Raw genomic sequence first — 16,785 nt, 5'->3', positions numbered from 1 at the left:
TTGATGTCTGTGGTCTGTGCTACCACTGGAGGCCGTGTGCAAGCTTACCATCCATGCTGCTGCCAGCTGCTATGGGTAAGAGAGCTTCGTTTGTAGTGGTGTGGATGACTGCAGACTCAGAAGGAGGGAGAGCGAGGGCCACTGAAGCTTCTGTGACAGCTGCCTCCTCCAAAAGTAAGAAAGAAAGAACACACACCAATGGATGGACGGCAAGGACACTGTTTTTGTTAAGGGGCTGGCCACAGGTTTAGCCATACATCAGTGAGTATATGGGCAACCCAAATTAAACTTTTTCTTCTTTTTATTTGGGGGGGAGGGCACAAGAGTAGGAGGGGAGCCATAGGAGGGATGTGAAGTGAGTTTGATTGGGGTGGCTTGTATGAAATTCTTAATTAAGAAAGGTATTGTTGGGGCAAAAAATAATTCATATAATTAGGAATTGATAAAAAAATCATTTATTTTTACCAACACAAAAAGTGTATTTTTTAGGCATTCCAATCTTCAGTTTGATTATCAAATAGCTCATTTACTTTTAGCTGTTTGGTTTTGTGGTTTGTTTGTTTTTTTTGTTGTTGTTTTGTTTTTGTTTTTTGTGTTTTGTTTGTTTTTACCAACATGTGATTCAAGTGGATATTCTTTACCTGCATATTATGTATTTTTAATTACTTAGCACTTACATGTAGAAATACAGTCTCTTCCAAACCTTTAGAGACCATTCCTCTTGGCTGATTACTTCGGTTCTCCTATAGTGTACACTTCCTGATCTAGCACATTCCCAAAACCTGTATCCCCTTGGGAGGCTGCAGCTTATGTTGACTTCCATTGACTTAAAAACTCGATACAGCCCTAGATGAGTGTTATCAGGGACTAACCATTGCTATTGCTCAGTGGCATTACCAGTCTTTAAAGGAAATTTGACATACAGCATTCAGAATATTTGCTGGGTAGTACAGGGCATGTGAATGAATATAGAATAGGCAAGGAAGGTAAATAGCTGTATAAGTTCATAGTTACCAACCTTTTCAGAGCAGTTGATTCTTACTGTAAATAAATTAAAATTTAATACTGAGGGGACTGCTCTAAAAGATTGGCTAACTACAGTATATTTATCAAGCATGTGGATTTTGTGGGCATAAGGTAATGTGAGAGTCATTGATATCTAGGGAATCATTGTTATGAATAGAGAAGACACAGGGGAGGAAGAAAGTGGAATTGAAGAGCTTAAATGAAAGTTAGAATACCTATGAGAAATGCAACGACCAAGCTCTAAGGGCTTCTGTATGTGTACAGCCTGAGAAGAAAGAGATGGAAAATAAACTGTCTCAAGTATAGTATACACTCAGGCCATTGGGTGTCTCGAGGATAGTATGTGCTCAGGCCATGGGGTGATAGAGATGCAGTGACTAGAAAGGGGGAGGGGAAGAATGGCACACCCTCACACAGTCACACCATTGCCTAGAGATAGAATCCATTCTGAGAAGTGTGTGCTTTGAAAAGGCTGTAATCAAGAAGGCCGCAGTGGTGCACCTCACTTACGGAACCAGTCAAACCGTGTGCGGCCTGTTGTTTAACAAAGTGCTGCCAGAGGGTTCATGACTACTGAAGTTCAGTGTTAGAGGAGTCAGAGCAGATGAGGAGGCTCCTAAAGAACTAGGAAGGTGAGTGTGCTCAAAAGTTTATAGACAGATCTTGAGGTTCTCCACAGAGGTTAAAATCCAGAAGGTGAGCAGTGAAAAGGACAGAGGGTCTAAGGAGCAGAAACCCAAAGGAAACATTAGCTAAAGCTGTCGTTGAGGAGAACAATGGCTGAAAATGTTGAAGCCGGGGAAATTAAATGAAGGGTGGAAGAGAAATTGAACATAGCAGGAACTTCTTATCATTTTAGTTATTTCTATGAAAACATTGTTATTACATCAGATAAGCTTAAAGTGTAATTTTCTTTTTATTTAACCTTCATGTCACAAATGCATGTTTTCCTTTTGGGGTCTGTGTCATCATTGGTTCTTTTGTTCAATTAATAAAAACCTAATGGATAGATTTTAATTTAAAAGATACTTGCTTTATGGAGCTGTTCCTTGGGGGCATGGTGTAATTGAAGGCATGCTGGGTGAAGGTTTTGTCACCGAGGGACACCTCTAATACTGGATAAGTATGTTCTGAGTCCGTACGCCTTGGTACACATATGCACACATACACTTTATTTATATGTTATATAGTTAAAGTTAAATGGACTCAGTGGTTTTCATTATATAATTTAAGTGTTAGATGTTGTCTTATTTAAAAGAGTGCTTCTCTGAGATTGAAAGATACTGATCAATAAAGAAACAGCTTTTGATTTTATTTATTCTTTAGAAACTCAGTGCAGATTTATCTTGTATTTAGGCATAATTCTACCCATAGAATTAGAATCTGAAGTCAGTTTTAATTCCATATATAATGACTGGACGTGATTATTACATTACTCTTTCTTTTTAGCCTTCAAACTTTTTCTTCTTTCTTTTTTTTCTTTTCTTTTCTTTTTCTTTTTTTTTTTTTTTAAGGGAACTCACTTTGTTTTGGAGTAAACTGCAGCAAAGGGTAGAACCATCAATACAAGTATACCTTGAAAGGTGTCGTCAACTTTCTTTGTTAACGAAGACTGTATATCACATTTTCTTCCTGATTAAAGTTATTAATTCAGAGGTAAGAATAATTGTTACCTTTCCCTCATTTAAATTGTGTAAATCATCTTTTTTTGTTGTTGTTGTTTTGTGTGTGTGTGTGTGTGTGTGTGTGTGTATATATATATATATATCTTTGGCTATCCTGGACTCGCTTTGTAGACCAGGCTAGCCTTGAACTTAGAAAGATCCGCCTGCCTCTGCCTCTGCCTCTGCCTCTGCCTCTGCCTCTGCCTCTGCCTCTGCCTCTGCCTCTGCCTCTGCCTCTGCCTCTGCCTCCCTTAGTGCTGGGATTACAGTGTGTGCCACCGTGCCTGGATGTGTAAATCGTCTTTAATAAGATCTTAACTTTTATTATTTTGACCCTTTCTTCACTTTTTTTTTCTTTTACCTTAGTGCTTTGGGCCTTGGCTTTTAAAAAAAAAAATATTAATCATCTGAAATATTTGATTCAGATAAACCTAAAAGTTTGTTTAAAAACAAAGGCCTTGGGAAGGTGGAGGCAGGCAGATCTCTGTGAGTTTGAGGCCAACCTGGTCTACAAAGTAAGTCCAAGACAGCCAAGGCTACACAGAGGAACCCTTTCTCAGAAAAACAGAATAAAACAAAACAACCCCCTCCCAAAAAAAAAAAAAAAAAAAAGTGTTTCTCCTACATCTGTGTAAAATTTGCCATTTTTGTTCCGTAGTGTTTCTCATATGTGTTATACTGCTCTGGTACTTTGGCTCTTTGAAAGTTCAGGAAGTGAGGACTGGGGAGGAGGGTGGGACCCAGAGGAAACAAGGGAATGGGATGTAAGTGAATAAATTATAAAGATATATAATTTATAATATAAAATTAATTTAAGTTAAAGCTTAGAAAGGGTAAGAAGGAATATAATAATTCTTCTATTACTGATAGTAGGTCAGAAAAACCCTCAAGTCCACTCGACTAGGCCACAAGTACTTAATAAAACAATATCTTTATAGAAGCTGAAGTTACAAGAGTATTAGAAGAATACCCCTCCCCACCTAGGATTCAACATAACCGTAACCTAATACCTGCATCAAACAGCTTGAACTAGGGCCAGGCTATAGGTCAGGTGGTGGAGTGCTTGCCCTAGGATGCAGTGAGCTGTGGGTTTCATTCCCAGCACCACATAGACCAGAAGTGCTGGTACACACATCTGGTCCCAGTTCACACTTACCCATGGCTGCATAGTTCCATGCTAGCTTGTAATACATGGGATCCTGTTACGGAGAAGGAGAAGGAGGGAGGGGGGGGATGAGAGATGACAGAAACCAAAGGCAAAAGAAAGCTTGAACTGGTGGGTATGTGCTGTGTTACCTAAGTATCTGTATCATTCAGAGACCGGCGATAGCTGTGTAGAGCGCTGATGAAGTGCTGAGCCGTCTCAGATGAAGGGGTGAGATCGGCATGCTTCTATGTCCTGCACTCACATACAGCTTGGAGCCTTTGAAGCACCATTTCATTGAAAAGTATAGCACTGCTGGATAATAGACAGCCTCAGATACGGCTCAGCTGAGTTCTGGGTCAAAAGAGGTAAATCTTGCCCTAAGAAATCATAGCCATGAGTCTTAATACGGATTTGGGGGCTGTGTAGTTCAGAAATTCCCATGCCACATGAATGACAAATTTGTAAGAGGTAAAAACCTCCGCTGTGACACAGTTGCAGAAGCAAGTACAGAATTGCGTTGAAGGGACACGCTGTCAGTACAAGATACTTAAAAAAGAAAAACCTGCTTAAGGTAAGTTCATCATCAAGGCCGACAAAGTATGTGGCTGCCTTCTATGACTAAATATTAGCAGAGAGAAGGCTAGGATTAAACATGCAAGCATACAAACCATGCACTGTATATAAAGTCTTGAAACAAAAATGTCTGAAATAATTTCATCAAAGAATAGTAGATTTATGGCTCTGAGGAAAGGCTCTGAGGGGAAAGCATGTATTCTGGTGGAGGACCTGAGTTGAGTTCCCACCACCCATACAAGGCAGGTCACCATCTCCTGTGACTCCACCTCCACAGAATCCAGTGCCTCTAGTTTCTTTTGGTACCTGCAATTCATGTGCACAGACACAGAATTAAAAGTAATCAGAGGCTGGAGCTTTGGTGTAGTGATTGCAAACACAAGCAATTTTGCTTCCGGGCACCCACCTGGCAGCTTACAGCCACCTGTAAATCTAGTCCCAGGGGAACTGTTGCTGTCTTCTGGCTGTCAAGAGCACCAAAACACTCATACACATAAAAATAAATAGAAAACACTGTCAAAGAGGATAACAGGATTAATTTCTCTAATAGTATGGATAACGAAAATGTGATAAAGTATAAAGAAAAAAGATACAAAGTAATAAAGCATGAAAAAGAATGACACTATTAAAATGCCCAGATTTTATAAAAGTCGGAATTTTTGGAAATGCAGAAACCTAATAATTGAGCATTTTAAAAGCAGCTGTTGGCGGCAGCGCGCACCCATGATCCCAGCACTCAGGGAGGCAGAGGCAGGTGGAGCCCTGTGAAGTTGAGGCCAGCCTGGCCCAGCAGCAAGTCAAGGGTAACCAAGAAGAGTCTCCACAAATAAACAAGCAAAAGATTGTATTTGTTGAAAATTACCAATCCAAATTTAAAGCAGACCATATATAGGAAGATACTTAATTACTATTACCCATTCTTTAGATCCTTACTTCATTTTATAGCTTAACGCCTAGTGTTAAATCTCAGTGCTTTTTGACCTCTGTCATGGGAGTTGTTGTCTTTTTAACACTGTTGATAGATTTTGTTTTTATTCATATGAGTGGGTGTGTTCATTTATTTGTGGGGCCCTGCAGAGACCAGAAATCAGACTCTATGGTTATGAGCTGTGTGATGTGCTAGGAACCGAAGTTGGGTCTTCTGAACAACAGCAAGTTCCATTAACCCCGAGTGGTCCCTCCAGCCTCTTGACCTCTGCTCTATAAAAGGTCTGAAAAGTTAGAAAAGTGAGAGAATTTCCATGTTTGCCTATATCAGGTTTTGTTATGTTGTTTTTATTGTTTGTTTTTGTACAAGTCTTTGCTTAGTTTTTACTACTTGTGTTTTTAATGATCGTTTCTGGTTTCTTATAAATCTATATCCACAGCAAGCTGATTTCAGAAGGAATATCTTTTCCCATGTTCCTATTTTAAGGTTCAAGAACAGCACATGTCAGTCTTGAAAACCCAATTTTAAAAAATAAGAGAGAGAAAGAATATGTGTTTGATGGCATAGATTAACCTTTCCTGGTTTGTTTGTTTTCAGACTGAAGGGGCTGGACTTGCTACCTGCATAGAATTATGTGTAAAAGCTCTTCGCTTGGAATCTACAGAAAGTACTGAAGTGAAAATATCAATCTGCAAAACCATTTCATGTCTGTTGCCTGATGATCTGGAAGTTAAGCGTGCTTGTCAATTGAGTGAATTTCTTATTGAGCCTACAGTAGATGCGTATTATGCTGTGGAAATGTTATATAACCAGCCAGACCAGAAATACGATGAGGAGAATCTTCCTATACCAAATTCTCTAAGGTGTGAGCTCTTACTTGTTTTGAAAACTCAGTGGCCCTTTGATCCAGAATTTTGGGATTGGAAAACCTTAAAACGACAATGTCTCGCACTAATGGGAGAAGAAGCGTCTATTGTGTCCTCGATTGATGAATTGAATGACAGTGAAGTATATGAAAAAGTAGATTACCAGGATGACAGCAGAGACACATCTGTGAATGGTCTTTCTGGTGGACTTGGGTCTGATTCTGGCCTGCTGATAGATGCTGATGATGAAAAGCAAAAGAAGAAGGAGATAAAACAGTTAAAAGAAAGGGGGTTCATATCTGCTAGGTTTAGGAATTGGCAAGCCTACATGCAGTATTGTGTGCTGTGTGACAAAGAATTTCTTGGACACCGAATAGTACGGCATGCCCAAAAACATTACAAAGATGGGATTTACAGCTGTCCCATTTGTGCAAAGAATTTTAACTCTAAAGAGACTTTTGTCCCTCATGTCACACTGCATGTTAAGCAGTCCAGTAAAGAGAGACTAGCAGCTATGAAGCCATTAAGAAGATTGGGTAGGCCTCCTAAGATCACAACCACTCACGAACATCAAAAGACCACTCCTAACACTGTGGCGAAACAGGAACAGCGGCCCATAAAAAAGAATAGTCTTTACTCGACAGATTTTATAGTATTTAATGACAATGATGGTTCAGATGACGAGAATGATGACAAAGATAAGTCTTACGAGCCAGACGTGATCCCTGTCCAGAAACCGGTACCTGTAAATGAGTTTAATTGCCCTGTAACTTTTTGTAAAAAGGGCTTTAAGTACTTCAAAAATTTAATTGCTCATGTAAAAGGGCATAAGGATAATGAAGATGCCAAACGCTTTCTTGAAATGCAAAGCAAGAAAGTAATTTGCCAGTACTGCAGAAGGCATTTTGTGAGTGTCACCCACCTCAGTGATCACTTACAGATGCACTGTGGCAGTAAGCCGTACATATGTATACAAATGAAGTGCAAGGCTGCTTTCAATAGCTATGCAGAGTTGTTAGCCCACCGAAAAGAGCATCAAGTCTTTCGAGCAAAGTGCTTATTTCCAAAATGTGGCAGGATTTTTTCGCAAGCTTATTTACTGTATGATCATGAAGCACAACATTATAACACTTACACGTGTAAGTTCACAGGTTGTGGTAAGGTGTATCGTTCTCAGAGTGAGATGGAAAAGCATCTGGATGATCACAGTGTTCCTGAGGACCAACTTAACTCATCTGGAAACAATGTGAATCAGAGCACGGAGGGGAGCACTGGGGAAAGAAGGTCAGTGCTTCCTTCAGAGAACAGCACTGACAAGAGCCTAGGACCTGGTGATGACTGGGATAAAAGCAAAGCAGAGTTAGCTGTGATTAACCATGGCCACATCTCTGCCAATGAACTCAGGCAAGCTAACATACCATTGTCAAATGACCTTGAAAACCCTGATAATACTGCTGCTCTTCAGGCCAATGAAGTAGCCGTGTCCATCAAGGTGTCTGTCAACCATGCAATTGAGGATGCCTTTGGAAAGCAAGAAAACCTAACTGTGAAAGGCACTGGTGAGCCACTGATCACAGACATGCATAAACCAGGGGAAGGGACTAGTGTCAATTTATGTCATCCTGTTTTCGAAGAGCAGAAAGAGCATGGGCGCCTAAATGATGCCCAGATTGCTCAGAATTCTTTATCAAACTCAGAATCCCTGAAGATGGGTGACCTTAACCCACAAAGCTTAGAAAGACAGGTGAACTCTCTGATGAGCTTCTCTGTACAAAACCAGGCCGGACTTGAAGATAGTTCACAAACTTCCAAGTTTGAATGTGGAGGTAATGTTAAAACCTCATCCAGCCTTTATGATTTACCTCTTAAGACACTAGAAAGTATTTCATTTGCTCCAGCCCAGCCCAACCTGAGCAGTTCATCGGGAGCACCAGCAATACCTCTAAAAGCCCCAGTTCAGAAATTCAGCTGCCAGGTTGAGGGCTGCACTCGAACATACAATTCCTCCCAGAGTATTGGAAAACACATGAAGACAGCACACCCTGACCAATATACTGCTTTTAAAATGCAGCGGAAGACTAAGAAAGGTCAGAAACCTAACAGCGTAAATACACCAAATCATGGAAAGTGTGTTTATTTTTTGCCGTCACAAGTGAGCAGCTCTAATCATGCTTTTTTTACACCACAGACCAAAGCCAGTGGGAATCCTGCCTGTTCAGCCCAGTTGCAGCATGTTTCGCCTTCCATTTTTCCAGCTCATTTAGCAAGTGTACCTGCTCCATTGTTGCCCTCAGTGGAAAGTGTCCTAAGTCCAAACATGCCTTCTCAGGATAAACATGCACAAGATGCTATATTATGTCCACAGATGGAAAATTTGTCTAATGCTACCTTGCCAGCACAGATGGAAGACCTAACCAAAACAGTTTTGCCTTTGACAATTGACAGCGGCTCAGATCCTTTCCTTCCGTTACCCACAGAAAACAGCTCTCTCTTCCCTTCACCGGCAGACAGTGAGACTAATTCTGTTTTTTCCCAACTGGAAAATAGTACAAACCATTATCCCTCACAGACAGAAGGAAACATGAACTCCTCCTTTCTAAAAGGAGGCAGTAGTGAAAATGGAGTTCTTCCTTCACAAGTGAATATTACAGATGACTTCAGCAGCACCAGTGGCGAACAGTCTGCATCTAAGAAAGTGAAAAAAGAACGAGGTCGAGGCCCAAATGGGAAGGAAAGAAAACCGAAGCACAACAAGAGGGCTAAGTGGCCCGCCATCATCAGAGATGGCAAATTCATCTGTAGCAGGTGTTACAGGGCTTTCACTAACCCCAGGTCCCTGGGTGGACACCTGTCTAAAAGGTCATACTGCAAACCACTGGATGGAACAGAAATCGCACAGGAACTTTTACAGAGCGGCAGGCAGCCTTCCCTTCTGGCCAGCATGATTCTCTCTCCAAGTGCAGCAGGCATGCAGCAGCCACACCACTCTGCCTTTCATCCAGAAGCGTGTTTGAAAGAGCCGTCGCTCCTGCAAGTTCTTTCTATGGAGAATCGCCCGGCCTTCTTATCAAGCGCATTTCCTGGATGGGATGTGAGTAACTTTAGCACTGGCGTTAGTCAAGAAGGGAGTGAAATTATTAAGCAGGCTTTAGAAACTGCCGGCCTTCCCAGCACATTGGAGGGTGCTGAGCTGCGCTCTCAGGTTGCCCCCTCGGGCAGTGTCTCCGATGCAGCACAGGCGAATGCAGCGGGCAGGCCAGGTCCAGCTGTGACGCCCTTGTTACAGACTGCCTGCCACCAAAACACCTCACCAAACCAGAGCAGAACACCAAATTCCCAAACTTCCACCATCAAGGAATGTAACAGTTTGCCTATCTTTACAACAAGTGATTTACTGCTGAAGACTATTGAAAATGGTTTGTGCTCCAATTCATTCAGTAGTTCTACAGAGCCACCACAAAATTTTACCAGTAATGGTGCACAAGTTTCTGTTATAAGTGGTCCTCAAACTGCAAGATCCAGTCATTTGAATAAAAAAGGAAATAGTGCGTCTAAGAAAAGAAAAAAAGTTGCTTCTCCAGTAATTGTATCTAATGCTTCCCAAAATGTGGCACCAACAGACTTAAAATTGGGACTTACAGCGAAGAATCTTACAGTCCCTGATCCTAATACACGTTCAGACATGATTCCAGATTGTGAACCTCGGGCATTGGTGGAAAATCTCACACAGAAATTAAATAACATTGACAATCATTTGTTTATAACTGATGTAAAAGAGAACTTTAAAGCCAGTCTTGAGCCCCATACAATGTTAACCCCTTTAACATTAAAAACTGAAAATGGTGATTCCCGAATGATGGCTTTGAGTTCATGCACACCAGTGAACTCTGATTTGCAGGTTTCGGAAGACAATGTTATACAGAACTTTGAAAAGACTCTTGAAATTATTAAAACTGCTATGAATTCTCAAATACTTGAGGTAAAAAGTGGATCTCAGGGTACTGGTGCGACACCACAGAATGCTCAGATAACTTACAGCTTGCAGCTTCCTTCAGTAAACTCTATCCCAGAAAGCAAGTTACCGGATTCTTCTCAGTGTTCCTCTTTCCTGACTGTAATGCCCACAAAAAGTAACATTCCTCAGTCTGAAGCATTACGTAAGGAGGATCAGATACAGGACATTTTAGAAGGTTTGCGAAACTTAAAATTAGAAACCGACCTCGCCACTCCAGCTCCCCAGTGTGTGCCGGCAAACACGCCAGTAGCGTTGCCCCCTGCTCCCGCTAAGGCAGCTCCAAATACTGTAGTTCAGCCAGTTTCCGAAATACTGCACATTCAGCTTAATGACAGAGTTAATAAGCCCTTCGTGTGTCAAAACCAAGACTGTAACTACAGTGCCATGACAAAGGATGCCCTGTTTAAACACTATGGTAAAATCCATCAGTATACTCCAGAGATGATTCTTGAAATTAAGAAGAATCAGTTAAAATTTGCTCCATTTAAATGTGTAGTACCCACATGTACCAAAACATTTACAAGAAATTCTAATCTCCGGGCACACTGTCAGTTGGTGCATCATTTTACAACAGAAGAAATGGTAAAGTTAAAAATAAAAAGGCCATATGGAAGAAAATCTCAAAGTGAAAATTCGTCAGCTCCACAAATTAACCAAGTGAAAAAACAACCACCCATAGCAGAGGAAATGAAAGCAGAATCACAGCTGCCCTTAGAGTCACCAGCAGTGACTGATGAGGCCCTTGAAAGTGTAGCAGTAATCCCAGACAAACAACTTACAGAAAAAAAAAGTCCTGAGAAACCAGAAAGTTCTTCACAGCCTGTCACAGTCACTGTTGAGCAATATAATGCTAATCTCGCAAACTTGAAAACCAAAGGAAGGAAAAATAAGAGGCATAGAAAAGAAAAGGAAGAAAAAAGAGAGAAGAATCCAGTTTCCCAGTCCTCTGAATTTCCAGCAAGATACAGACCCTACAGTTGTGTTCACCAGGGATGCTTTGCTGCATTTACAATACAGCAAAACTTGATTCTTCATTACCAGGCTGTACATAAATCAAATCTTCCTGCGTTTTCTGCAGAGGTTGAAGAAGAGAATGAAGCTGGTAAAGAAAGTGAAGAAACTGAATGTAAACAATCAATGAAAGAATTTCGGTGTCAGGTGAGTGACTGCTCTAGGATTTTCCAAGCAATTACTGGCCTAATACAGCACTACATGAAACTTCATGAAATGACCCCTGAGGAAATTGAGAGCATGGCTGCTGCTGTGGATGTCGGCAAATTTCCATGTGATCAGTTGGAGTGTAAATCTTCTTTTACCACCTACCTGAGCTATGTTGTTCATCTTGAGGTAGACCACGGGATTGGAGCGCGGACAAGTAAAACGGAAGAAGATGGCATATACAAGTGTGACTGTGAAGGCTGTGACCGCATATATGCGACTCGCTCTAACCTTCTACGGCACATTTTTAATAAGCATAATGACAAACATAAGGCTCATCTGATTCGGCCAAGAAAACTAACTGGCCAGGAAAATATATCAAGTAAGGCAAACCAAGAAAAGTCAAAGTCTAAACATCAGGCAACAAAACACAGCAGATCTGGAAAAGAAGGAATAAAAATGCCGAAGACAAAGCGAAAGAAAAAAAGTAATTTAGAAAACAAGAGTGCAAAAATTGTGCAGATAGAAGAAAATAAGCCTTATTCTCTAAAACGAGGGAAGCATGTGTACTCCATAAAGGCTAGAAACGACGCCTTGTCGGAGTGTACAAGCAAGTTTGTGACCCAGTATCCATGTATGATAAAAGGGTGCACTTCTGTTGTTACAAGCGAAAGCAATATAATTAGACATTATAAGTGCCATAAATTGTCCAAGGCATTCACATCCCAACACCGCAATATTCTTATTGTCTTTAAGCGCTATGGCAGCCCGCAAGAAAAGGAAACCTCTGAACAAGAAGATGGTAAAAATGATGTAAAAGATCCTGACACATTTGTGTTAGAGAAAATTGATAACTCAAAACCAGCTACCGTTCCACAGGAAGATGTCAGAAAAGGTGAAAAGGATGAAATGGATGAGCTAACAGAATTATTTATTGCAAAATTAATAAATGAAGATAGCACAAATGTAGAAACCCAAGTCAACACTATAAAGGTAAATAATGATTTTCAGGAAAATAGTTCCTGCCTATCAGAAAGACAAAAGACTGGTAATTTGAAGAGAGTTCATAAAGAGAAAAACATCATGCAAAATAAAAAAAGAAAGGTTGATAAAACTGAGCCAGAGTTATTGTTGGAGGTAAATAATACACATAAAGAGGAAGAGACTGCTGTAGCAGTTCAAACCACGGAGGAGCATCCTGCGTCCTTTGACTGGAGCTCCTTCAAACCAATGGGATTTGAAGCATCATTTCTCAAGTTTCTGGAAGAGTCTGCAGTGAAGCAGAAGAAAAATACTGACAGAGACCATTCAAACAGTGGCACTAAAAGAGGATCCCATTCAAATTCAAGAAGAAATATTGATAAGACTGCTGTGACTGGTGGAAATCATGTGCTTTCTTGTAAAGAAAGTGAAATCTTTGTACAGTTTGCCAATCCCTCAAAGCTTCAGTGCAGTGAGAATGTAAAAATTGTTTTAGACAAGACTCTTAAAGATTGCTCTGAGCTTGTCCTAAAACAGCTTCAGGAAATGAAACCTACTGTCAGTGTAGAAAAACTTGAAGTGCTATCAAATGAACCAGATAGAACTGTCCTAAAAGGAGTCAGCATAGGGAAAGCCGCAGCCAGAGGGCAGTACTGATGACTCATGTACTATAAGTACAGACCATTTGTAGTTTCATTTTAAATAGAAAGCCATCAAGCATGCTGTAATTGTGAGCTTTGTAATCTGTTGGCGTGAATTAACCTAGCTTTAAAAAATGAAGAAAAAAAAAGCCATGACATTGGTCATGTAGAACTTTATTTTATCCCTATGGGACTTGAACATAATCAATACTTCAGTTACTGTAAATAATTGAGTTAAGCCTCAAATTTCTGTCACCCCGCTGTCCTTTCCATGAAGTATACTGAATTGTTCGTGTGACTGGTATCTCTTCAGCAGATCACCACTCATGTATAGCAGCAGGTCTCTTTATTTGTAGATAGTTTCTTTTGTATATATTATTGTAAATCATTTGCTGCCACCAGCAGTCTGTAAGTCTAAATGAGTAAATGATACATTTATATTTGCAATTTTAATTTTAACGAAGTGATCAAGTTTTTAAACTTTTATTGTTTTAAATTAAGAACTTTTTGAACTAAAACTAGAAACTGCCATAGTTACTTTTTTTTAACATAAAACATTTACAAGGTGATGTCAAGTTCTTTTGCACGGTAGGCACATTACAACACTCTGCTTTGTGAATTTGCCATCCTCTACTCTTGGATGGTGTTCATGTGAAATTAGAGCAGATTCTTTAGTTTCATATAGCTACAGAATTTTTTTTTCTTTTTCCATTGCTTCTAATCAGATATAGTTACTATGAGTCCATGAAATGTAATGGAAATGTGAATAAAGACTTTACTACGTTGAAGATTTTAAACATTGGTATTTTAAGATATCCTTTGTCAATGTGATAGAAACTAGTAGTGGAGCAGTGTAAATATTCAAGGTGGTGGTTTGTGAAGTAGCCCAGTATTGCCTTAAATAAAATCACATTTCAGTTGTTCTTTTGTATGTGACCTTATACAGATTTTTTCCTCCCATTTTCTGAGGTTTATGGATGGTGTATAGCTTTAAACTGTATAAACTTTTGTGGAAAGAATTTTTTAGACATTTTTATAAATTTTTAAATTGGTATCATCAAAGTGAGCCCATCTTGTGTTTATAAAATGCAAGAATCCTTAACATTTATAGTTCCATAGATGAAACACTTTCTATAAGGAAGTCATGTTTTGATTTTACTGTTTATAGGCATTAGGTTGTGCAGATTTGTCTGTATTCACGTTATCTAATGATACTATTTTCATTAGATTAGTCCTCAAGAACAGTATTAGTCATGATTGATTATTTGATCATTCAGTAACTAGTTCTTCTAGCTTAGCTTTATTCCCCGTCCCTCTGCTGGGAGGTAGGAGGTGCCTGGAGCGCTGACAGCCTCGTGGGGAACACAGCTGAAGGCAGTACTGGAAGCAAGCAGCCTCTCCATAGCTATTTCCTATTTGACATCAATTGCATTGGTTTTGTTTGTTTTTATGTTTGGTTTGTTTGCTTTTTGACATGTTACAGAGCAGTTACCTGCACAGTGTTAGCCTGAGCTGTTGTGGTCACATGAGTGTGTGTTCCCCTGTACAGCCGCAGACTTGCAGGGGAATGGATCACTTCACTGAAATCGCTGGTCCTCTGAATAAAGAAGCATGGTGAAGGAATGAGCTTAACTTCTTTTGGAAACTTTAAAATTTTATTATTAAAGTACTACGGTTTTATTTGTGGTATGTGATGGGTTGTGTTGAGTAGTTGGTCTCACCTTGTTAAGACTTTCAGTGTGCATAAAGCTGACACATGAAAATCCTTACCACTTGGTAAGCCAGCTGTTATTTATTAATGTTAAAATAAAGGTGGTTTTCATGGTTGATTTATATTTTTTAAACAACTGAATACTTTTAAGTTTCTGTTCCTGGGACATTTTCATACAGTTTTCTTAGAAGCTCTCCTCACTTTCAAAGATGGGTGTTTAGCAAAAGTGTCTGATAGACTATAGTAGCAGTGAGGGTCCTTGCCACTCATTGTGATTTAGCCACTGTAAGTGAAAATGCCAATGCAGAACAGGCATTTGGGGACACGTTATTGAAGTGCATAGAGCTGCCTCAAAAGCAGGCCTGTGCTGCCGAATGAGACCTTGCCTGCAGACCAAGGAAGGCTGGAGGTGGCTCGGAGGGCACCAGTGCATCGGTGCTTTCCTTCCTCGGTACGAGATTGGCCGCTACAGTTTCTCCATTTCCAAGGGGAGGGCTTGCCAACACTGAGTGGCAAAAGTATTTAGAGTAAGCTTTTTTTTTTTTTAGCGTGAAACTGATTGTAAAACAGAATTAACTTACAAAACAGCATGCTGGGAAAGCTTTGGAATGGAATGCCATTGGTAATGAGTAACAGTCAAATTATATGTTTTCAAGTAGAGTTTTTCTCAATCTATTCTTAAAGTAGCTTCTTCCTGCAACATAAATTTGCCCAAGGCTTCATCCTTAGTGGGCCGCCTCTTCCTCCTCCTCCTCCTCCTCCTCCTCCTTCTGTCACAGCATTTTTATATTACAGTTCAAAACCTTATTATTCAAAATGCATCTTTGCCCTAATTTAAGCATAATGGTCCTGGAAAGTTTTTCAGGAGTGTTAAATTCAGTTATGTTCTAAAAGACTGGACAGATACCATATGTTTTAATGAAGGGAAAGGTGGCATTGAGTGCACTGAGGCTGGACAACTAATGTACTCATTGTAGGCAGGTGACACTGTTCAGCGAAGAGACTGAGTGAGCTGGAGATTAACAAGGCATGCACCTAGTGTAAAGGATGGAAACCCTAAGTAGAACTTAGAAACGGGTGTTTATAAAAGATACTAGTGCAAGACTTTGTGGTCATGAATAGTGAGTTGTGGTCAGAGATTTCTTGTGTTCCAGCCTCTCTAAAAGGAGAGAGTGTGCATTGGCTAATTGGGTATTTTAAAGTCTTGTAGAAAACAAGGTAGTTGTTAATGAGAGAATCTTCCAGGCTTAGTTGACCAGAAAAGCATTTTTCTTTCTTTTTTTTTTTTTTTTAATAATTTATTTAACTTTTATTTTATGTGCATTCGTGTGAAGGTGTCAGATGCCTTGGAATTGGTGGTACAGACAGTTGTGAGCTGCCATGTGGGTGCTGGGAATTGAACCCGGGTCCTTTGGAAGAGCAGACAGTGCTCTTAACCACTGAGCCGTCTCTCCAGCCCCCAGAAAAGCATTTTTCTTTTTTGATGTTGAAAGTGTCTCATTGTATTGATGTCTGAGGGACAAACAGAACTGTCTGAGCCGTGCTGGTAGCATGTTTACTTAGATGCCTGAGACCCTGTGCTCTACCTAACGTATCTGAAAAGGTTGGGGCATTTTCTGTTAAGCTCAGAATTGATCAGCTGAATCTAGATGGTGATTATTCTGATAGGCCTGCCATCCCAATGTATTGGTCCTCAGTAGTATTCATTGTTAATGGTTTGAATATCATCCTGTATTCAGTAATCCTTATTGCATATTGGCGTGTGCATTTTTACCCAAATTCAGGCTTTCTGTCAAAGCCCTTGCTAAGCTCTACAGACATTACATTTCTACGCATTCACAGGCGTGGCTCCTTATTCTTAAGTTCTAAGTTTACCTCCCTTTCCACAGGGCACTCCAAAGGGCAGAAACTGAGAACTTAACAGTTCACTTTATTTATCACATTTTTCTACTGGGTTCTTTTCAATACAAATTATGAGTGTGCCCTACTAGCTGGTGTTTATGCAGGTAAGGATGGGGTGAGAGAGACGTCCTTTCCTCTGGGTCCGATGGTAGCTCACTTGGTCGCACAGTCTG

The 16,785-nt window shown here is 40.1% G+C and overlaps 1 protein-coding gene across 1 annotated transcript in view; it reads left to right on the top strand.

Annotated features, from left to right (window-relative positions):
- Window positions 1–14,838, top strand: part of Znf292 (zinc finger protein 292) — a 36,283-nt gene extending 21,445 nt beyond the window's left edge. The window contains exons 6-7 of the mRNA XM_055599367.1: window positions 2,541–2,682; window positions 5,936–14,838. Coding sequence (XP_055455342.1) covers window positions 2,541–2,682; window positions 5,936–13,015 — 7,222 coding nt within the window. The 3' untranslated portion in view covers window positions 13,016–14,838. The remainder of the gene's footprint in view (window positions 1–2,540; window positions 2,683–5,935) is intronic.
- Window positions 14,839–16,785: the final 1,947 nt, after the last annotated feature.

This window comes from Psammomys obesus, unplaced genomic scaffold (genome assembly GCF_907164565.1).
Source record: "Psammomys obesus unplaced genomic scaffold, mPsaObe1.curated_primary_1811, whole genome shotgun sequence".
NCBI classification, from domain to species: domain Eukaryota; kingdom Metazoa; phylum Chordata; class Mammalia; order Rodentia; family Muridae; genus Psammomys; species Psammomys obesus.
This window is presented reverse-complemented; position numbering and strand designations above follow the sequence as displayed.